At 36.7% G+C, this 25,755-nt stretch overlaps 1 protein-coding gene across 3 annotated transcripts in view; it reads right to left on the bottom strand.

Moving 5' to 3' along the window:
* Window positions 1-25,530, bottom strand: part of LOC123690872 (protein bunched, class 2/F/G isoform-like) — a 142,632-nt gene extending 117,102 nt beyond the window's left edge. For 2 of the 3 annotated variants that reach the window (XM_045634986.1, XM_045634995.1), the window contains exon 1: window positions 22,549-25,530. In XM_045634986.1, coding sequence (XP_045490942.1) covers window positions 22,549-25,283 — 2,735 coding nt within the window. In that variant the 5' untranslated portion in view covers window positions 25,284-25,530. The remainder of the gene's footprint in view (window positions 1-22,548) is intronic. The other variant, XM_045634976.1, reaches the window with a different exon arrangement.
* Between the last annotated feature and the right edge of the window lie 225 nt (window positions 25,531-25,755).

Raw genomic sequence — 25,755 nt, 5'->3', positions numbered from 1 at the left:
GATGTAATGATAAATGCAGAATTAAAAAAGGATTACGATATTTGCATGTAGATTTAGTTGGTGAATTGGGCATATGATAAAAATAACTTTGGAACGATTGAGCTTATCATCACAATTCAGACATTTGATTTTCATTTAAATTCCTTTAATTTCAATATGTGTTTGATTACAATAAAACTCTATTTAAAAAACAAACAATTGCTATTTGTTACTATAAGTTAATTGCTTAATAAAAGCTATTAAATAATTTAAATGCATTATAAATGTATGGTTGTGTAACATTCATAATATAAGCCAGACGTTAAATTCCCAGTGGACTTACAGACTACAGTCTAGCATAATAAACAAACGTTAAAAATGTGACACTCGTAATATTATGTGTCTCGTATGTTGCAACTAAGTTATAAGGACATTGACTTAAATGTTCAAAGAAATTATGAAAGTGCAAACCAACTGAAAAAAGCTCTTTTCTTTGCTATTGCCAACTTTAGCAGAATAAGGAAGTGTCACAATTTAATTCACGACAATCTCATTAAACACGGCCGCTCAGCTTGCAAGGCATTTCGGAAATAACGCATCGTGACGTCGTTTCAACGTAGCCGATGGATTTACGATCATCGCGGCGATATATTCCCGGAATTTGCATAAATTTGCACGTGCCTTTTGGCAACGGGCGATTGAGCACTCTCATTATGATTCCTCTGCGATTTGTGCGTATAAATTAAATTCTTCGTGCAATATCCATTTCTAATTGATGATCAGACAAATCGATAGAGTTCATTTTTATCCCTCTACATTTTAAATAAACAAATAGCTGAGTCTTCTAAAGCTATTAGGGATAATGCGTCAAAATTAAGGAATGCACGCGGGGCATTAAGCCGGCCGGTCCCGAGGAATGTTCACGATAATTGTACGTACTTATGAGTTAACGTTGGTGGCCTTGAGTGGAAAAAAAAATGCGACAGTGCCATAACGCGAATGTGGCATGCTATTGAGCCGAGTGGACGTCAAGGCCGAGGAGTCAACGTACAGCACAGGACGCCACCTGTCTCCGGCGCTTCGGAATAAATAATAACCATGAGCTTTAATTCCACATGTCCTTATACCGCTCAAGTTATATTCGTACTTAGAAATAAATTAAACAGTTTCAATCCACTATCTGCAATGCAGAAGGCATCTTGCTCATCTTATTCGGGGCAAGCGATCAACTTTATAACATTTTAACTATTTGATAAATGAATAAAGAGAAAGCTTCCTATGTACTTTCTATCTTATTAATATTTTAAATACTTTCATAAGTTTGTGATGATGTTCAAAAAACGCCGAATAAAAAACAAGAAACAAGCGCAACTACGCGATCGAAATTTTTATATCCGAGAACGGATAATTCGCATATAACCGCGAAGAATCTAATAACAAACTCATTAATATTGAATACGTAAGCTTAAAAGTCTTACTTAAATAGCAATCAATCTTAATTATACAACCGCAATTAAAAGTATAATATTTCAAAATCATATAAAACTTTCTTGTATGTGAACCTACTTACATTTCCTTTAATTAATTAAATATAAATATGAAATGTATCGTAGCGTGCGCCACACACGGCAAGGCACACCGCACAAGCACCTTTTCGAGTTTAAAACGCTGCAAAATAGAAGCTCTCATGACAACCTATTTACACAAAGTACATTAAATTAATTAAATATGAAATCGTACAAAGTGAAAAAGGTCCGTAAAATATATTCTGTGCAATTGCAAAGGTTTCACAATGAAATGCGATCGTTGCAGCGAAGTCTACGAGAGGAATTCATTATTGAAAGCACAGAGTACCAAGCATCAAGACGAAACGAACTTCCTAGTGTTCCCAGAACTTATAAATCTTATATCAAACGTCGCTTCGGTACACGAGAACTGAACCCACGCGACTTCATTACCAACTATTTATAAAACCATGACAGCTTTTGTGATGCGACTGCATACTTTATCCACGCATTAAATCTTATTGTATTAAACAACGGAACGTCAATCACAAAATATTAAACGAGACATCAGTTTTAAGATATCTGTGCGACTTTATTTCAGAACAATTCGTATAATTAAATGTATCAAGTCGAGTGTATACACATTTATAATATTGGATAGGAATTTCAGATTATAGCGCTCAGATAAATCCGTAACTTTGTACAATATAGTCAACCTATCAAGTCAGAGTAGCACAGATTCCTGACTATAAATGTTAGGTACCTATCTATAGGTATCTAATCTATTATGCCCGAGCAGCAAAAGCGTCAATAAAATAAATGAACATCGTACATATTGCAAAGCTTTTAGTAATGTGTTGTACGATAACTTTCTCAGTAACTTTGTATGCAAACTTAGTCACAGCATGATTCGAGAATAAAGTTGTGATTAATAAGATATTCCCGTAGGCGTCGCTTGCGAATCGAATTCGGCTGCATCAGGAATGTATGTATGCCGGTTCCAGAACCTTCTTTATTAAAATCAATTATTTATTCAAGCTAGTAATATTTGAAATACCTAATAATAACTTTGTAAAATGTGTTTTTTTTTTTTTATAGTGGGGAAATCTTCCAAAGATACCCACGGCCCCCGGGGAAGGAGCCAAGGGTTATGTCGGATTCTTACCGACTAAAACCCCACTGTGTTCCGCTTCCGTCGAGCCGCGCAGTTAGCCGGGGCCGCGGGTACTCTTAGAAATCGTCCACGACCCCGGCAGCGGACGCCCGGTTACGGGCCCACCTCCGTTACCACCTATGGCTGCGCACGTGCGCTCCTCCTCTTTCATCTGCGAGGCGGCATGAGCGGAACACAGAAATGTATGTATGCCGGTTCCAGAACCTTCTTTATTAAAATCAATTATTTATTCAAGCTAGTAATATTTGAAATACCTAATAATAACTTTGTAAAATGTTCTACCCACGCGGACTAAATTTGATTAGTCTCTAAATGAGGAATGATAACGAAAAATGTTTACCTAGGCACTTACAGATAATTACAATAGGTATTTTACTCAATATTTTTTCAATTAGGTAACTACTTAATACCAGTTTAGGTAAATACCTACCGTTACAGTAAGTAGTTTTTATCGGTTCCTTGGAACAACGGTTATGTACTGGTGAGTATAGAAATCTTTACGAACGGCTAATGCGGCAGCTCCGAGCGAAAACCTCTAGGCTAGCATTTTATAATCTTTTCTCCGACAATCCACTTTACGAACCTCTTTCATATAGTTGCTCTATATGTATTAAGTACCTATATAGCATATACACAAGTCTTTAGTTTAAAACTGAATTAAAGTTTCGTAGGTTCGTTGATTGCGTTCGGTGCGCCTTTGACAGCGTATAACCACGTATAACTTTAAATTTCTAAATTAAAGTCTAACAAGCGGTATTTCCACGATCAGAGAATTCCAGTTCAAGCACCTTTTACGATGTGAACTTGTACCCATGATATTTCAAGGCTCGCGTTCCACTAGCGTTCGAGACGTAATCCGCGCGTTTACGTAACGACAATTTAACTTTAAATTCGCAATGTTTATGCGAATGCGGGCTGGCAGCGGGCCAACTGTGATTTTTAATCTGTCTAATTCATTGAGAAATTGTTTAATGTGTTCAGTGGGTGAGGATAGACAGCCGCGACCTCTGCAAGGTCATCGATTATTTCGGCGAATGATCGTCGAGTGGCGCGCTACAGGTTTCTTTCCATATCTTTTTCGCTCCATTCGCTTTCCGTTACGTCGTATAATTAGTTACCTTATCGGTAACATGGACAACTTTACGCGGAATTAATATGAATAATTTCTCGTGCTACAATTCACATAGAAGTAAATATTTATCAAGTTATGACTTTATAATTATTTGTAGCTATTGTGCTAAAACGTTATTGGCTTCGAAGATGCATATTTATTTATTTTACAGATTTCACATACGCTCGATAATGATGACCAATATCAACAATAACGTAACGTATAAGTTAAATGTAGTAAATAAAATGAAAAAAGAAGTACTCGTTAGGTATTTATCCATAACACCTCTATAATTGTCTGGTGTATGTTTTATCAAACCAATTAAATACATGTGGCATATATTACAAGTGACTAATACCTGTGTTAATTAAATACCAAATACAACTAACTGCCGTACAATGACTAATACTACTAAGATTGCGTCTCAGCAAGGACTATTAATTAATACAGACATTCCTTTTAAACCAGTTCTTCGAAAAAAAAACGTACATAGGAATTTAAATTTGATTATCAATATTTAAACACAATCTTATTGGGTTTATCGTTCCATCGATGTCGACACTAACATGTACAGAATGAGCTAACTCTAACAATTAATGATATAATCTATGCGAAACAATTGCTCGAGATCAAACACCTCTATGCGAATGTTTCATTTCATTACACAAGCGTCATTATGCAATGAAATGAAAAAAGAATTAAGCCGTAGTCAAAATTCTAAAAGAGAAAGTAATAGCTTCAAAATAATGGCTTATAAAATTGAAAGCAAGTGTAGCCAATCAGCTTGATGGCCGTTAAGTCGGGTGTCTGCTATCCATCACTCCTCAATGATTATTATTATTTATTTTTCGGGCACGCCTTGTTTGATTATGTGTTTTTTGCTCTGTATAATGTAACTAGATTTCCGCCCGCGGCTTCGCCCACGTTTGCAAAGGAAAACCCGCATAGTTCCCGTTCCCGTGGGATTTCCGGGATAAAAACTATCCTATGTGTTAATCCAAGTTACCCTCTATAAGTGTGCTAAATTTCATTGTAATCGGTTCAGTAGTTTTTACGTGAAAGAGTAACAAACATCCATACATCCATACAAACTTTCGCATTTATAATATTAGTAGGATGTATTCTTATGCAGTTACAACGTTTCAACGCTCTTGCGTTGAAACGTTGTGAGCGTTGAAACGTTGTAACTGCAATTGGTTACTATTGGTCTGTAAACGTTTCATCGACGCAGACACGTTGCCTTCTCTGAGCCCCTCATCGAGACAATACGTCATTCTTAATTATATAGATATAACTTGTACATGAGCGCCATCTATAATTCGTCTAAGTTCCAGTTGACATCTTGTCTCATTAATATTTTACATTCTGTTAGATGCATATCGTGAATATTTCAGACTTATTATGACGACACAACAGTTCAATCACAAAACTAATGATCGTGTCTGACATGTGTTATTTGGCGCATATATATATAATTAGGTCTTCATTTATTTTTAAATTGTATTTATATTACATTACATGACCAAAACTTAAGTTTTACGATAACCTACAATAATAGTTTAAATTATTTACCCGAAACTTAATGCCAACGAAACGCCGAAAGTTAATAAATTCAACGGTAGATGTTCCGGCGAGTTTGTACACAGGCACACAGCATCAAGATGAAAAACGAGTGTAGCAGCAATAAGTCATGTGGAGGGCAACCTGCCGTGTCTTTTATTTATTACATTTCTTCGAGCACATGAGACTCGATTTCAATACTTATAGCACGATTGAATTGATTCTTTAACGACAGTAAATATTTTATATAAGGGACATGTAATGTGATTACATTATAATTTGTTAAACTCTATTTTAACACGCCTGTCGTTAGAGCTAATGTACTGAGAACAAGTTCTTAATTAAACTTTAACACGCACTAACAATCCTGATTTCTAAATAGGGCTAAAACACCCATTAGCGAGTTCAATGTAGATTTACGTACAGAGCAACGCTCTTCGTTATTTATCTTTTATTTATTAACTAGCTTCCGCCCGCGACTCCGTCCGCGCGGATGTCGGTCTTCGCGTGGATGGTTTATCCATTTTGACTAACTCTGACAATGACATCTTATAAATATTTATTGGACCCAAATACGGATAGGCCTATAATAATACGCAACGTTTGATCGCGGTTCTACAGAACAACGTCTATGGATAAAACTGAAAAATTAAGATTAATAATTTTTTTCTACGTATTTTTCCAGGATAAAAAGTATCTTATTTTACGCCCAGGATAATAAGGTATAATTATACTAAGTTTCATCGAAATTGAACCGTTAGTTTTCACGTGATGCCTTCACAGACAGACAGACAGACAGACAAAAATTTTTTTAATCACATATTTGGGTTTGGTATCGATCCAGTAACACCCCCTGGTATTTATTTTTTCAATATTTTCAATGTACAGAATTGACCCTTCTACAGATTTATCATATGTAGATATAGATATTGGAATAAGAAGGAAGTTATTTATTTCGAAATTATATAAGGAAGTGTTGTTTATTAATCAATTAAATATTCAACAATAATAACGATTCAAGGAAATTTAATAAAAGTAATTAATATTTAAAAACGTTCAACAAACAAAAGGCGTGCGCGATCCGCGATGCAAGCGCCGACAATAAAGTTTTCAGTCCATTGATAATTAACACGCGGCGCTACAGATAACAGTAATTATGGAATAAAAACTACTACGCACAACTAGAAGGGTTTAATCAGTGCCGTTAATGATCGCGCGCCGACGCAGCGCCCACTGACCTCACAGCGAACGAGATAAAGGCTATTTCGAGCTCGTGATAAATACAAATACGTCGAATGTTCAACAGATACGGCATTGGAGCCACCGGAAGAGATCGATGCGGACTTGTCATAAGCGCTTAATCTATGGACGCCGCGTTACGATAACATCACACATGTCAAACTTTCGTTTACCAAGTTACCATTTTTTTCCATATGAACGATACAATCAAACAAATTGTAATGTCTTTTAAGCTTTACAATTCTGTTGAGAACCGTTACATAAATTCTATTGTTGACGACTAGGACTAATTCTTCAAAATCATGACAGCTCTTCTTTGTGGCTTGTCACGCGCTGATATGTACTGAAATAATTGCATATTTTTAATGTTATTATTTATATTTTACAAAACAAAAACAAAGTACTTAACTATCAACATTTTTGGCAAATTTACAAAATTTTTAATCTGCTCATAGATTTTAGATGAAAATATTGTCAAATCAAGTGCCACAGCTGTCGAAGATTCGAAGCAGTTTTTTTATGCTTCGAACGAAAATACGAAGTGCTAAGAACTAAATAAACTGATCATTGAACATGTTTATCTATAACAAAGAGCTTTAAAAAATAAATAAATTAAACAATTTGGAATTATCCATACAAGAATACAAACTTATTCAATCAACCATGCGAACTTGAAAAACTCCCGCAAAAAGGTACTCAAAAAGGCCGCCCGGGAAGTCGTAAACAAACTAAGCCTCTAATAAATCGAAAATAAACAAATCAATATTCAATAACTTTCTTAACAACACGGAAAGTTGGAGTAACCAGGGCGGGTACAACTGAAATGGCACCTTACGTACAGGACTCTAGTGTTCAGTTTTCAGTCTCGCGATCGAGACCGGTGAAAGCCCGTCTGTCTGCCCTTGCGATCTCTAGCTCTATGAGAACACAATTGCACACGGTCTGCTAAACGATTGTATGCATCGATGACATTAAAGCTAATGAGGATTTTACCCGCGCGCCAAATTGTTCAATTTTCCGTCGAAATGTCATGCTTTAAAATGTAAGTTTGTTAGCATTTGAACTGAGTGAGAAAGTTGAAATTCATATTAAGCTATTGCATAGCTTCTATCGCGGGCCTTGAGCGCGGGGACCGAATCAGAAATTCCGTAACGAAAAAACTCACGCTCCCCACTCCGACGGGCTCGGAGGTGTGGCTTGAAGGCATGCTATGCAATAGCTTTACCGCGGCAGTCCCCGAGTGCAACACGTCTTTTTTTTATCTTATAGTTCAAACTGGAGGAGCATATAAAATTTTATTAGTTACTAGGTTTCCGCCCGCGGCTTCGCCCGCGCAGTCAAAGAAAAACCCGCATAGTTCCCGTTCCCGTAGGATTTCCGGGAATGCGTCATTTTCCCGGGATAAAAAGTAGCCTATGTCCTTTCTCGGGTATCAAATTATCTTCATACCAAATTTCATGAAAATTGGGTCAGTAGTTTAGGCGTGATTGAGTAACAGACAGACAGACAGACAGAGTTACTTTCGCATTTATAATATTAGTATGGATTTAATTGGCCTTTAATTAGAGGTCTGTTTCAAGATCACGATGAAACGTATTTTAAAGATATGCTCTTTGTACTGCTTCTTTAGGTTAGTAATATACCTACCCACAATATTCGCCTCATTAAAACTAAACAATTTTCATTGCTAATCATAATCATAAAGCAAATAACATGAAAATTTCCAGTGACATTTTGCAAAAAATTTCAGCGAATCGTGATGAGTAATGAAAATCTGCATTTCAGGCTCACGTCATCTCGCGCTGAGTAACAAATTTTAATCCCATTAGAAAGTCGTAGATTCGACTTGGGGGGCGTTGACCGGCACAGTTCACGGGACCCGCCCTGCAATTGCGAAACTTGTACCGAGCACTATTATAATTGGACATTGCATATAAAACATCACTTCAATGTCCTTGTCAATTTGTATTGATTGGTCTTTATGAAATGTTCGGTTATTTAGCATTTATTACTAACGTAGTTATCATCAATATTAAATTATCAAATGATAACAAGTGCATATAATATGTATCCTTCCTGAACCAATCTACATTATTTCAATCTGAATTCTGATGAATATATAAAATTAATTGTATTACTTTTTTGGACCTGGGATGCACTGTGACCGATACGTACACGAGGGAAGAGGAAATTGATATAAGAATACAAAATACCCTCCGCTGCAGTGCAGCCTTACATAAAATACTGGTGTCGAAGATCCTCAGCAGACGAACAAAAATCTTAATCTATAAAACCATATTAAGACCTATATTAATGTACGGCTGTGAGACATGGACACTAACACAAAAGGAAGAAGGCAAGCTCCTAGTCACTGAGAGGAAGATCTTGAGAAAGATGTTTGGGCCAGTGCTAACTGAAGAAGGAATTTGGAGGAGGAGGAAAAACTTGGAACTTGAAGACCTAATGGCTGAGCCAAATATCATCGGTGAGATTAAATCGCAAAGACTCCGATGGCTCGGCCATGTAGAAAGAATGGGGGAAGATCGAGCAGCGAAACGAGCGTACCTGGGACGGCCATCTGGACGCCGTCCGGTTGGGCGTCCTAGGTACCGCTGGAAAGACGAAATCGCCAAAGACCTGCGCACCCTCCAAATCGAAAACTGGCAAGAGATGGCGCAGGATAGAGTAAAATGGAGGCTCTTATTGTCGGAGGCCAAGACTCACTTTGGGTCCCTGCGCCACTCCAGTTAGTTAGTTAGTTACTTTTTTGGACAGCGCAATACAAAATAAATTGAAACACATTTAAAATCTGCACACGTCCATTTTCAGACTACAAACATGCGTTAAAAAAATTTGTGATACATGTCGCAGCATTTTCAATTTATTTTCTCGTTTCGAAGCTTAACGCGAAATTTGCGGAAATTCGACGTTTCCATCAATATCCAGTGCAATCTTTAATATTGAAAATGTGCATTTAAATTTCTACGTTGTAACAGTGGAAAACGACAAGTGACAACGCAATTTACATCGCAAAATAGAGATGCAAGAGCCTTTGTTTGGTTTCAATTTCCCTTTCACTAAAGCCGAGTGTTGCGATTTTTAACAATGCTAAAAATAACTCCTACCCAAACATAAAAATATGTAATTTGTTGGTAGATATAGGTATTAGGTATTTTTCACACAGTTATTACCTTAATTAAGAAGTTTGTTTTTGTGTAAATTTCATGAATCGAGCCAACAACGAATCCCTAAATACGAAACAGTGAATTAAAACTTCTTATTTGAATAATCTCATCCACTATTCATAAATATCTACATCACGATTCATATTTAGCCCGTCCGCGTCGGTGACGGCTTCTGAATAAATACAGACGTACGGCTACCAGCCGGTCCAAAGAAAAAAAAACACTTTCCATTGAGGTCAAACGTGAGTAATCAAAAAGAAACTACCAGAGCAAGGAACACAAAACATTACAGTGAATGCGATCTAAGTTTAATGCGGGACAAAAAACTCTAATCCAAGATAAATGACCCGTCAGTTATACGTCAGCGTGGGTTAGAAAATTCGGACAGGAAATTACAGTTGACTTCGCACGGGCTAGACAATGAGGCCGGCGAGAGTGATTCTAATTCTATTCATTGTGCACTATTGTAAGAATCGCCTATACTATATCACTTAAATATTATACGATATATACGTTGAAAGTAATGAAGCAATTAAGTTTATGATTAATTACTATACGTTAATTACATAAACGATGTATGTAAAAGGTTATATTTTAAAAATAACTTTTGCATAACTCAGTAAAAGTAAAGTGGAAATAAAATAATTACACCCAGATACATAAATACGCCAAATAAGGAGTTACCAAAAATTGTTTGACAGCAGCTTATCGCTAAAGCGTTTATACTCTTGTAACTTGATGAAACGAAATAAAAGTTAACGGTCGCGATAAATCCCCGACGTAATAAGTTGAATCGATACTTCTGTACGATTGTATTAAATGTGTAAATATTTTTATAGCCTTTTCGAACGACGTAATGAGTCAAGTTACAATGTATACGCGTGTGCAGTGAACTGATTAGTAATAAGCGTCTTTTCTTATTCAAGCAACGCATAATGAGTCAGTTGCGCCGAACATATACGTCGTACAATTATGGGTCCAGTCGATAAATTGTTGAAAAGAATTATCGTCCAGGGGAATGTGAAATCAACCATAACAGTTTACTGAGAAACATGGTCACTACACGACTTTTCTCTCATATCAATAGTTGCAATAACCTTTAAGAATCAGAAAACGAAAGCTACCAATTAAGCACTTTATACGGGAGTGTCGGTTGTTATATTTTGCTTGTTTCTTTTTATTGCTTTTAAGATTTCGGATATTGAATTTACGTTATTTAGAATTAACCATGATCAATATAAAGTTCATAACATTTTTTTGCAACCCATTTTTAGGGTTCCGTAGCCAAAATGGCAAAAACGGAACCCTTATAGTTTCGTCATGTCCGTCTGTCCGTCTGTCCGTCTGTCACAGCCGATTTACTCGGAAACTATAAGTACTACAGTGATGAAATTTGATGGGAATATGTGTTGTATGAACCGCTACAAAAATATGACACTAAATAGTAAAAAAAAGAATTGGGGGTGGGGCCCCCCATACATGTAACTGAGGGATGAAATTTTTTTTTTCGATGTACATACCCGTGTGGGGTATCAATGGAAAGGTCTTTTAAAATGATATAAAGTTTTCTAAAAAACATTTTTCTTAAAGTGAACGGTTTTTGAGATATCAGCTCTCAAAGTCGTAAAAAGTATGTCCCCCCCCTCTATTTTTATAACTACGGGGTATAAAATTCTAAAAAAAATAGAGGTGATGCATGCTAATTAACTCTTTCAACGATTTTTGGTTTGATCAAAGTATCTCTTATAGTTTTTGAGATAGGTTGATTTAACTGTAAATAATAAGTTTATTATATTTGCTGCTACGGAACCCTTTGTGCGCGAGCCCGACTCGCACTTGGCCGGTTTTTCCATTTATAAATAAGCAATTCGTTAATTAAAAAGTAAATTTGTGAAAAATCCTAGCGAATAAAACAAAAACGAATACTTTCTATTTATTTTTCACTACGAAGACAGAAAAAAGGCAAGGAACCACGGGAGAAAATTACTCATCTGAAACACACAGTAGAAATTTTTTTCATCAAAATAACGATCTCATACTTCAATAGGTACATACTGTAGTGTACGCTTTTGTTTACAAATTGTTCAATCAATATTTATAAAATAAAGTGGAGAAATGAGCAACCACCTGGCACTACCAGGTGCGGTACCGTGACCTTGCCTGCGTCTAAGATTCGCCAGGTAATCGATGAAAGTACTGACGATATAAATATAGGCCTCGCGTGCTAGCACATTTCTTCTAATTGACTTAAACATTCAACTAGATTTACCTACTTCCTGGCATAGACATGAGTAATATAGTTAGACGGTACCTACCTGCCTACCAAGTTTCGCATCCACTTAATGATAGACAAAACTTTCACGCTTAAAGCCAATATTTCTTAGACAGTTTATTATACAGCCAATCTAATTTATACGAGTAAGCGGAAACTTAATAAACTATAAAGTACCGAAGTAGTTGCTCAATTTGAATGAAATATAATAACAATGGCACTCATTTTAAATAAACAATCTGTAAAGAACAAGATATAACTTTTTATTATTTACACTTTACGTGCAAGTTTATGAGATGCTGAATGTTCCATTCACAATTATTTTTCTCTATCCATCCTACCGAAAATATGAACATATTAAAATGCAAGGTACACACGCTATGTTCTGCGGATGACCGCAAGCTAGGCTTAATTTAACCGTAGGTTGTTCCTGGGTAATAAATTTTATGGTATGAATTGGGAGTATTTCTCACCGTGGAGCGAGCATTAAAATCGGAATGGGCATGGAACCGTGTCAGATGTAAATTTGTAATGCACATTTTGCATGCGCGAGGCCAAAGCGGCATCCGATGGCTCCGCGGTTTATGTAAATGCTCATTGATTGCAAATAAGTTCAGATCGCGTCTAACCAACCGGATAATAAGATGCGGCATCACATTTATCAATAGCATCTGTGCCACAATCGATCAACGTGTACTACGTAAAGCTAGAACTACTTTTAGCATAATTTTTCCAATTTCGTGAAATCATGGCATTGGCTAACCGAAGCTCATATTTTGGTTGCGAATTCATCACACCGTATATCATAAAGCAAATGAATGTGTGGGCGAAAACCGATAGCAGCGATATGGAACCATTTTTAACCGACTTCAAAAAAAAAGGAGGAGGTTATCAATTCGGCCGGTATATTTTTTTTTTTTTTTTTTTTATGTATGTACACCGATTACTCCGAGGTTTCTGAACCGATTTACGTGATTCTTTTTTTGTTCGATGCAGGATGGTGTCGAATTGGTCCCATAAAAATTTTATTCGGCTAGGCCCAGTAGTTTTTATTTTATGAGCATTTTTGTCTGTACTCGATGACTTAATTGGAATGTAGCAAGTAACTTTGTTTCACTTCCCGGTAACCGATTGAGCTGAAATTTTGTATAAGTGTGTAAATTGGATAGCGATGAAACATTATCATGACATAGAGCTGATTTGATGATGGAATCGGAAGGTGGCCATAGGAACTCAGTAATATATTGACTCAACTTTATCGAGTTTGGGCTCGTTTGATTCGTGATGAAAATTACACTAAAAAGTATTAAATAAAATTAACTGCGTTAAAAACAACCGACTTCAAAAACGGAAAAGTAAAAAATAAAAAAGATTTGATATTATTAATTGCTACATATTATTTAGATGTGCTATTTATTAAATAGGTTTGAAGTCGGTGCCAAACACTAAGCACTTAGTATTAAGCCCGTGCACCGACATCAAACCTATTTAATAAATAGCACATCTAAATAATATGTAGCAATTAATAATATCAAATCTTTTTTATTTTTTACTTTTCCGTTTTTGAAGTCGGTTGTTTTTAACGCAGTTAATTTTATATTGATTAAATCCTCAAATTCGTATCTGTGCACTTGTACTGTGCTTTTTTATGCAATGTCTTTATAATAAAGTAATTTATAATCGGCAATCACTCTCCAAGTACGCTTGCTAAAAATAGACATCAATAGCCAAGCTAACTACTTTCTATTTGCTGAGAATAATATCGTGTCAGTTTTTAGGCTTGGCCGATAGGCGGAGAGGTGGGGTGCGCGGCTGCCGACTGGTGCCAATGAACTTGGCTCATCGTCGGGAAAGCAATTGCAGCCTCGCGCTAGTGGGTCACACAGGTACTGTCGCGGAACGAACATTGTTTGGACACCTCGCGGCTCACACCAAGCAGACACTACAGATCCATAAAGCTCACGAGAGCAATGCACGCCACGCAATTTATCCGTCTTATCAACGAATTTATTGCTTTCCTTTGGACCGCGTGCGAACCGCTAATAAACATTGCATTTGAATTGCTAATCCCCAAGAAAATGCAACGGATTTAAAATATTTCCTACATTCCCACGTCTATTGGCAGTCATTACCATTCCGCGAAATCTATTTCGTTTAATCTAGATTAGATCGGTTTGATGCAGAGATAATTCCAACATATTAAACAGATCTGGTCCATTAAGGACAAATACGTAATTTCATAGCGATTGTGTCGTAATAACTGCTGAAAAGACGCGTTCATTAGGACTGGCAATGTGCCATTCTGGAGACGTTTCCGGCGAGCGGCAGCGTCCGTCGATTCGTTCTGGTGACGCCAGAATTACAATTGCATTCTATTGGCGTAGCGGACGCGACTGCACCATGCGTCACATAATACACCACATCGCGGTTCCTATGGCTTCTACGTCACTCGCCTTGTTTTAACATTCCTATCGGACGATGCGTGAATACACTTATAGTTCTCAGTAGGTATAGAAAGCTAAGCGAGCTGAACACTTTGCAAGTTGCAAACTGTATTCTATGCAATTTTATCCTGCGCTCTAAGTTCAACGAACTTATTGCTTTTCAAGCAGCACTTATTTCTATGTCGATAGTAAACTAGAACTGAACTGCGTCCGTTCTTTATCAGCCTCCTACGCTTTCCACTTTGCTGCATGTATTATATTACCTCGTGCGACATTGTACACTGTCTGGCATGTAGTATTTACCCTTATTGAATGATGCCTTGGGGTATATTCGACTCAAAGCCTATTTCTTCGATAATATATTTATTAGATATTGAGTATTTACTACCATTCATTGATATAATATTATTTTTCACGTTTGTACCAGTTTTAATTATAAATATTGGTTTCAATGAATATTTCAGGACTAGCTTCCGCCCACGACTGCGTCCGCGCTGATGTCGGTCTTCGCGTGGATGGTTTATTTCTCCATTTTGAGTAACTCTGACAATTACATCTTAAAAATATCTATTGGACCCAAATACGGCTAGGCCTATAATAATACGCAACGTGTGTTCGCGGTTCTACAGAACAACGTCTATGGATAAAACTGAAAAATTAAGATTAATTTTTTTCTACGTATTTTTCCAGGATAAAAGTATCCTATTTTACGCCCAGGATAATAAGGTATAATTATACCAAGTTTCATCGAAATCGAACCCTGAGTTTTCACGTGATGCCTTCACATACAGACAGACAGACAGACAGACAGACAGACAGACAAAAATTTTTTTAATCACATATTTGGGTTTGGTATCGATCCAGTAACACCCCCTGCTATTTATTTTTTCAATATTTTCAATGTACAGAATTGACCCTTCTACAGATTTATTATATGTATAGATGTATAGATTTTTTGTAGGTTTATACTGCAGTTATGTCGGGTATCCTTGTTCGTTTATAGATATAGTTAATGCAAAATATTTTATCTTATGAGTATGCATGGTTATATTATAATAATAAAGTAAAGAGATTGCGCGTACGGCTTCATAGAAATTGTAGGCGCCTGCGGAGATAACTTTGTTGCTAATTCCAAGGCTATTAATGCTTTCTTATTATATTTACACAACAATATTTCACATTACCTAAATAAAAAATTCCGCGACGTTGCTATAATCCTCATAATGTAACGATTGTAATATTTTAGTACATCTGAAATTTTCCTGTACTGACATGCTTATATGTATTTTTAACAACCATAACTATTGAGCAATTAAATATAATTGGGCGAGCTTCGTTTGATTATGTGCCTACATAGGAGCAAAAATTAATTGTCGTTCGTTGATGTGCGAACTCAAAGCATTAACTAATAAGGATCAACAATAAATAAATTGACACTGCCTCTACACATTTATTAAAGCTATCGTTTTTTCGGTGCCAAAGTCCAAGACAAACTGTAACACCTGTAACCAACACGTACCGTATTACAAAACACATCAACAGAATCCGATTGCAAAGTGCGTTTAACGTGTTTCAAACAAAGAGCGATAAAGGATATAATTAGAAATATCGCTTGCACGGAGGTCAATACGTTGCACTGTTCCCAATGCGGGTTTTGTTATGCTTATTATGACTGCACTATTATAGGATTAATGAACCTTCAGTCATATTCCTGGACCAAGACGCGCTTGTTGATAACATGCATTACGTTATCGTACAAACACGCGCGATTATTTATAATATTAACTATACCGAGTTATTATTAGGGCATTTATTTGTATATATACCCTTCTGTTAGCAAGTTAAAAAAATATATAACTATTTCAAGACGCGTATAATACGTACAGTATAATGCCTGATACTAGTTCCTGTTATCAGTTAACGAACTGAGATACAGACTTATTGATACGCAATATCAATTGCTTTGGACAGTAGTTCTAATAACTGTTTATCTAGATCAGTTACAGATTGCGAATTACAAATGCATTTTCGTAACGTGACGTTATTAATTATTATGAGTCATGATAACCCTTTATAATAGTCATCTAAAACACATGATTATTTAAAAGAATGATATTTACCGAATTTATTAATTCTTTATATAACTCGTAGAAATTTACACTCAACCTAACCTAAGAAATAAGAATACATTTAAATAATAATTGACAGTCTTATCGGAATGTGTCGATTTCTTCTAGACAATCAGACGTAAGTACAGAGAAAAATTAAGTGATAACTATGTTAATTTCTAAATACAATGAAAACCAAATCGGCACACGTGCTGTATATAGTTAGTTACGTTTAAAATATTAAATTGAGGCACAATTTCGTATATATTAAGACGCAGATAATGAGAGAAGGCCAAATCTAATTAGTGGCGTGCAATAATTCATGGAATGCACGAGATCCTTCAGCATATTATATCGATGTTTGAACGAGATAATTATTTGCACGAAACTGCACGTAAACATTGAATAGCGTTATACTAAGTAAATAGTTTCGACATGTTCTACCCAATTACCGTTCTGTCATTTTACTAATTGCTTAACAATAATTTAATAGTGTTCAGGATATTTTTAGTTAATTATTTTGAACTGAAAAACTGTCAATTAATGTTATAATATTATTTCAATCTATTACTTTGAACTTTTTATTGTATTTACGTTGTTTTTGTTCCTATTGGATTGCGCAGTAAAATCTTCAGTTCATCCACGTGTTATTATTACTACCTTTACGTGCGGTTATTTGCATAATATTATATTATATAATATATTACGTATCAATAATATGCGATTCATAAACTGTGACATAGCCCATGCTTTAAATAGCATCTGAAATAGGTGTTCTCTATTGAACCTATAGGTACTATAAGTACACTACTTTATAATCACGTCAACAAAATTGCCCTACTCACGTTAGTATAAAGTATAAACAAAGGTGTTGCTTATATAAACATGCAATTATTATGTAACGTTATAGCACAGCCCTAATCTAAACCTACGCAGCATAATATGCACCGCATGTATTTGTTTATAGTTTCTTAAATAGTCGTCACATCTAGTACACAGTCATTACCGATGACGAGACACAATCTTGGAAGTTTTTTCCCGAGTCGTCCTTGCGCGGCGCCGCCCCGTCACGCACCGCCGGCCTATAGCACTTTGTTTGACAACAAACTAAAACTATATCATTAAATCAACACGCTATAAATATTACGCTAGCGCCCTTATTTTTACAAGATAACACCTACTTTATAAATAGATACGCAACACCGGTGATCATATTTATTTGTTGCGCAGCTGTTTACTTAATTTAATTAAAAAATAATTACAATAACTAAGAATCGGCATTATTAAATTATAAAATGAATTAATTCTATTTAAAGTCTTTATTTGCTAACTGGTTGTTCGTGATAATTGAATAATGTTCTAGTTATTACCCGCCATTGTTTTTAAGTATACGAGTGTCGACCACGACCGCGACGTTTCATAAAAAACGACTGAAAATTGCAATTCGCGTGAAAAACATAGAGCAAGCGATTAACAGACAATTTTAGCAACGCAACCGACATTGCATCCATTTTCACGTAGCACGCCAATTGCACAAACGGGCAGATAAAAATAAAATGTTATCTTACTAGTGCTTTATTAATCAACTGCGACGTACATCAATCAAAATTAAATGAGGATTTGAACAATTTTATCAATCAATGTTTTATGTGCCTACGAAATGATACAGCAGGTAGGTACATTCGTACGCACCGCAAAATATGCATCATCAGTGGTACAAATCTCAAGTGTTTCTTCAGCCAATGTTTTCAGATACCAAGAACGCATCAGATCTACATGATTATGAGAATAACATAAATAAAAATAACTGCGTTAAAAAAAACCGACTTCAAAAACGGAAAAGTAAGAAATAAAAAAGATTTGATATTATTAATTACTACATATTATTTTTATGTGCTATTTACTAAAAAGGTTTGATGTCGGTGCATGGGCTTAATACTAAGTGCTTAGTGTTTGGCACCGACTTCAAACCTATTTAATAAATAGCACATAAAAATAATATGTAGTAATTAATAATATCAAATCTTTTTTATTTCTTACTTTTCCGTTTTTGAAGTCGGTTGTTTTTAACGCAGTTATTTTTATTTAATACTTTTTAGTGTATTTTTCAACACGAATCAAACGAGCCCAAACTCGATAAAGTTGAGTCAATATATTACTGAGTTCCTATGGCCACCTTCCGATTCCATCATCAGATCAGCTCCATGTCATGATAATGTTTCATCGCTATCCAATTTACATTCGTATACAAAATTTCAGCTCAATCGGTTACCGGGAAGTGAATCAAAGTTACTTGCTACATTGAAATTAAGTCATCGAGTACAGACAAAAATGCTCATAAAATAAAAACTACTAGGCCTAGCCGAATAAAATTTTTATGGGACCAATTCGACACCATCCCGCATCGAACAAAAAAAGAATCACGTAAATCGGTTCAGAAACCTCGGAGTAATCGGTGTACATACATAAAAAAAAAAAAAAAAAAAAAAAAATATACCGGCCGAATTGATAACCTCCTCCTTTTTTTTGAAGTCGGTTAAAAATGGATTATGATGTGTAGAGTTACAATAACACACAACCATTTAAAAACTAACTTTAAAATATAAGCCTTATTGTTTGCTTTTTGCAAAAAAATACTGAAAGAAAAAGTTTCAATCCCTCCGTAGGTATCGCTCACAAAGTGAATCACAGCTTTTAAAAGTACTACTTCAAGTACGGGGGCTCATTAGGGATGCGTACGCCACGCCATAGCTGGCCAATCCTTATCCTTACTAGCAAACACGAGCGAATACTTCTATGATTTGTGATGGATATGAATCGATCAAGAGCGAATGGCAAGCTCAAGTTTCGCGGCCTTCCGTTCTCGACTCGATTACGAGCGACGCCAATGACGTTGCGCCGGCGCCTGCTTCGATTCTTTCGTATAATGACTCCGTGTCATGAATACAGAAGGAACTAGGTTTCAACATACATAAGTGATGAGTAACCAATGCGGTTGCGTATAAGTTTAGAAAAGCTATTAATGAAGCATTGCCCCGCGCCCTTGTAGAAGTTGTGTTAACGAACAGATGTTCTATGAACATATTTTGCCACCTTGTGATATAATGTTTATTAAATTATTAATAGTTAAACAACAATTTTTAAATTACGTGTTAAAATTAATCATAGAACAGTTTTATACACCTAACTAGAGATGAATAGCGATCCAAGTATAAAATAGTTGAAATAAACAGACGCAAAAGAAGTGTGTAGGTATAGTCTTTTTGATCGGTTTTGTGCTGGGTGCGTTGCGCGTGAGTCACCGGCATACCGCCGGGCACCATGCACCGTACGTGTCAACCACCTATTTATGTAGCAGGACGAAGCGCAAATAAACAGCATCAAAGGGATGTCGGATTCCGTTCGCCAGCAAGAGCTGAGCCGAAAGCAAAGAAAACAATTACCTTTGTCTACTGACGGGCTATTTTCGCAAATAGACGCGGGATTCGTCGCTTAGAGCATAGCTTGTTCTATGTTGCTAACCGAAGTTCAGATAGATGCAACATTATTAGACATGCCATACGAAAAAATTAAAACAAACCCTTGTTGTCCGTCTTTGAATTTTATGATCATGAAGAGACAAATTTCATCTTGATTCTCAAAATTATTAAAATGTAACATAATAAAACCTATTGAAATACATATGAAATAATTAATGAAACGGTAATAAGAAAAAGAAGGAACAACAAAGCTATTGGTGTACAATAATATTATTGATTTATGATGGACGAAAAGTTGATCCAAGTAGGGTCATTGCGCCTGTTCGCGTCCACCTGCCTATTCGCGTCCATTTTGCGGATATCTTTTAGAAAATTCACGAAAATAAGTATACTTTATGTAAAATTGTAATAAGAAAAATTTCCGATAATACCTCAATGTATAAGAGACATGCACACATATTCAAAATATGCCTGCGCACCGCCTATCCTATTTAAAAAAAATATTTAATTTTTGCTATTAAACGAGAGAGCTAAAACGCGCGGGATTTTGAGAAAAAAATAGTGCGCAGGGTCGCGTTTGACGGTAAGTATCTTATTGTTAAATGTGAATTTTTGAATATGTAACTGTTTCTTTGCTTTGCTAACAAAACATGGAATAGTATGGATTATAAATAAGCTTATTTCTTTTACAATTAATAGCTAAAATAAGGTGGACGCGAATTACTACACCGAATTTGTACAACTTCCATTTTGCGTCCACGGTGGGCGCAAACTATACCTGTAGTGCATAACAATAGAACATATTGCGTCCACATTGTTTTTCATTACGTAGCAATGAATTGTTTGTTAAAATATGTAATTTAAAATAGATTGTAAATTTTTGACTAAGACCACAAGTTGATAATTTAAATTTTCATTCAAATTAGCAAATTTTTATGCTATTTTTTCATTTTAAAATGGGTATTCTAAGAATGAGACTAGTATTTTTGAGAATGAGAGTCTGTGGTTAAGAAAATAATATACAAAAGAGAAATTTAATTCTTTAGAAACTAAAAAATAGGGTAGGTAGGTAATCTTAATAGAACTGATTATTATTTATTTACATAACGTAACTTTGTTTTTTGTTAATTTTTGGTTCTAATAATGATGAGAAGATAAATATAATTAAGTTTTTCCAGTTTCCTTACACAGTGAATTATATTAATAATAATGTTGATTTTAGGGTTCCGAAGTTCCGAACCTAGAAAGGAAAAACCGGAATCCTTGTAGGATCACTTTGATATCCGTCCGTCTGTATGTCCGTCTGCCGGTCTGTCTTTCTGTCAAGACCCTTTTTCTCAGTAACGCGTAGAGGTATAAAGCTGAAATTTATTTTGAATACTCAAGTCTACGGTCCCTTGAAGCAGTGAAAAAATCAAACTTATAAGCCAAAGCAATCAAAAGATACAGCCGTTTATGCTGCCAATTTTCGCAAATTTCGACATTCGCAAGGGAATCAAAATTCAAAACCTACAGGGTACTTTACGTGAACACAGACACTTGAAGTTTGGTGCGAAGCAACGTCTTATAGCACAAATAAGGGAAACATTGAAAAAATAATCATTTACAGTTAAAACATATAAAAAAAGACAGGTTAATACGGAACCCTCGGTATGCGAGTCCCACTCGCATTTGGCCGGTTTTTATTAAATAACTGTATTCGTAAATAAATAATTTATTAAAATCTAATTTTTATTTGCATTTATCTGATAAAATATCACCCAATACATTCTTAATTCCTTTTCTAAGCTGGTGGACGCGAACTGGTCCACGGGTGGACGCAAAAAGGCATTTTTGGACGCGAACTGGGTAAAACGCCAAATTCTGCTATTTGTCTAGATAAATAAAAACCACATGATATTTCCAACACAATTGAAAGTAAATCTTAAAATAGACTATGTAATGAACACGTTACATAAATTTTGCGTTGAAATTTGTTCTGGAACATTTTTATTTTCTCCTTCAGACTTTCCAACTGCACTAAGTGGACGCGAACTGGCGCAATTACCCTAGGTATGAAAGCCATTAAAGTATTAATTTATTAAGTAAAATATTTTTATTGTATTACTTATATTAGGTAGTGATTCTTATTTATTTGACATATTATTTTGTTTTTTTTTTTAATATTTGATTGCTATCAATTCAGTAAAATATTTCACAAGAATAAGGCTATTAATTTTCTATCTGTAATTTAATTTATGTACATACAGGGTAATTATTATTTTTTTAATACTATTAAATTTAATATGCAAGTAAATTCATGTGATGAATGCTAGTTAGATGTGAAACAACAAATCATTATTGTATTTTTCAACTTCCCATCTAGGTATTTATCCAATGTGTAATGTGTAAATAGTTTACACCTCAACATGTAAAAAGTTTACATCCCGGCTTATTGAATTTGAATAAGATCTAATAATAAAGTAAGGATAGGACAATAGTCATAATCTTACCTTTCATCCTCTGGTGCTGGAGGTGGGTGGGCGTCCTCCTTGCCGTCGCCGATGTCGCCAGCCTGCATGCCATCCGAGGTCACATCCGGAGCACCACTATCACACGCATTCACATTCACATTGCTCATCACTGCGCTACTGATCGCGTGCGACACTACCGCACTCACGGGGCTCCCGAAGCCCTGGCTGTCGTGGCCGGGCTGCGCCGCGCTCGGGACGTACGCGGTCGAGCTGACCGGCATCGACACGACCGGCGAGTTGGTGCCCGACACCGTCGACTCCACGGGCGCCACGCTACTTTGCGATATCACCGGAACCACTCCTCCGTACGTCAGACCCATGTTCGTCTGCGACTGCACCACGTTGGCGTGCACTCCGCCGCCCATTCCGACCGGCATGCTCTGCTGCATCGACATCGGAATGTTCTGGTGCGCCATAGACACCTGTGGCACTGGCTGGTTAGGAACATATTGTACGCCTCCCATCTGCCCCTGCCCGGGCACTTGTTGTTGCAAAATATTTTGCGGCTGGGTCATATGTGTTGGCAACTGTTGCCCGACACCAGCTTGTTGCATGTAAATAGGATCAGAAGCGGGCATCTGCATGCTCGGTTGATTTCCATCAAGGGTCATCTGTATGTTTTGCGGTGCGCCGGTCATCAATTGAATATTTCCTTGTGGAACATTTCCTTGTTGTGGAGCCATCGTATGCACCGGAGCTTGCTGCTGGTTAGCTAAGCTTTGGAGATTCGCCGGTAAAGTCGATCCCTGTGGCTGGGTGACCATTGGTTGAAGATTAGAAGGTAAAGTGGCACCTTGCTGTGATGTAACAATATTTGTCAGCACCTCCTGGGGCAACGTCTGCCCCTGTTGACTCATTTGAGATTGTTGAGTGTGATATTGAGGAACATTGTGTTGAGGCTGTACCATAGTTTGTTGTGATGATGGCATAGTAGCATTTATCATTGATTGATTAGCTTGTTGATTAACTGCTTGATTATACTGCGGCTGCGGCACGGTCATTCCTTGCTGCTGCATTTGTGGATGCATTCCAGTGACAACAGATTGCTGCGGCTGAGTAGATATTTGATGCATTTGTTGCTGCATTTGAGAAATCTGTTGGTTAGGAGCCGCAAGTTGAGCAGGAATTTGCATTTGCTGAATGTGATTTGGTATTTGTTGATTTTGTAATGCCTGAATTTGGGCCTGACTAGACAAATGTTGCAATTGAGCTTGCGGCGGGCCCATGGGCTGCTGTCCTTGCAAATGGTGACTCTGTCCCATGTTAGGAATCTGGGCCTGTTGCATCTGATGTATTTGCTGTGGATTTGGTTGACCTTGCATTGGTTGCATTTGAATTTGTTGCATTTGTGGCTGTTGGGCAGTAACTTGAGGCATTTGCCCCTGGTTTGGAATACCTTGCATCTGTGGTATTTGCTGTTGAATTTGCATATTAGGAATCTGTGCTTGTGGAATATGTTGGCTAATTTGCTGCATTTGTTGGTTAGGAATTTGCTGCATTTGCTGTGGCATTTGTTGGTGCATGGGTATCTGTTGCATAGCCATAGTCTGAGACTGTGCAATAACTTGTTGCAATTGGTGTTGCGGGAAGCTCTGTGGAATTTGCTGCACTTGTTGCTGTTGTTGGGGTTGAGGATGACCCTGCGTATTCTGCATGGTGATATGCGTCATACTCTGGGGATGCTGCTGCCCAACTTGCTGGTTAGTTTGCATGTTCTGATTTGTCATTTGTTGTGGCATCTCCATTGGCGGGGATTGCACAGATACTGATTGATTTACAGGCATTTGCTGTTGAACTATATTAATTGGTTGTGTCAATGATTGACCAGGGGAAGCCATAGGAAATTGTTTCTGAACACTCTGGTCTATTTGCTGCACTGGTACACTCACTTGTTCCTTAGGCCCTTTACTTGTCAGATCATTGCACATTTCATCATGTTGGCTATCATTAATCACAACACCACTATCTGGAGCTTGCAACGTCCCTGTCTCTGTTACATCTATGTTATTATTTAAGGTGATTGGAGTATTTTGTTGAGTTGTAGTATGATCTAGATAATCCATGCACATCCACCTGCCACGACGGAATGGTTCCGTACTTTCTATTTTAACTACTTTAAATCTTTCATTCCTAACATGTTCCTGAATTTCTTTCATACCTTCTTGCGGCTTAGCAGCATTACCTATTAGATTGATAATGCTGCCGGTTCCGGCGTTCGTTACACTGACGTGCATGTCATTAACTTCTGTGTTATTACTATTTGGCACTGCTCCTCCAGGCGGGGAAGTGTTGTTGTCCTGGCCGACAATCGCCAGACCGTACTGCGAACTCGTAGGAATAACTGGCGCACAACCTAGCGATGCACTCGATGCGTTGTAAAACACATCGTCTTTCGAGAATGTGTCCTCGGAGTAACTCGGTGTTTCATTCTCTATGTCGGTCACCCTGGAAATGTCGTCGGTGTGAGATTCGTCTAGATCGTCGGCGGAGTCCTCTCCTGCATCAGTGCTCACCCGAGAGCCAACAGTCACACTGGTGATCTGAAAGGAAGATATTTTCCTTGGGTTATGAGCGGATTGAAGACTTGTCGGGTGAGTCACTCCCTTCTCTGACTCGTTCAGCCGAAGAGATTCACTTGTAGTACGATGAACAACGTTGTTATACTTGTTTTTTTCACTAGTTTTATGTGACTTTTGAATCAGATTGTCAGCCATTATGCCGTCCGACTTGAATGACTACCTAAAGAAAATTTCACTGTTTATTGGCCTCTGAGACATTTGACAGACTTTTAAACACAACAACATAAGTAAAATAAAACCATGGTACACTCACAATTTCACGAACACGGTAATTTAACTATTAAAGTTCTTAAAATTCATTAGTAAACACACACAGATGTGAACATCTTTCAGACGGCAGCAACATGGCGGCCATTTATGCGCAATGCATTATGGTTGACAATTTGCAGTAGACTACAGATATTCTAGACTTATTTTGCGCAGTGCGAGTCTATGGTTGATAGATGTCAGCACAAGAAATGAGATATAATCATGAAAAATCCTTAGAAAAATCCATTATTCAAATTGTTATAAGAGTATAAAATTAAATATTACGCAACGAGACATTCAAAAATTTTTTAAACAAGATATTATCTTGTTTACGGCTCGGTAATAATATTGAGACATT

The sequence above is a fragment of the Colias croceus genome, chromosome 1 (genome assembly GCF_905220415.1).
Source record: "Colias croceus chromosome 1, ilColCroc2.1".
In the NCBI taxonomy this organism is placed as follows: domain Eukaryota; kingdom Metazoa; phylum Arthropoda; class Insecta; order Lepidoptera; family Pieridae; genus Colias; species Colias croceus.
Note: the sequence above shows the minus strand (reverse complement) of the source record. Positions and strands in the feature narration are given on the sequence as shown.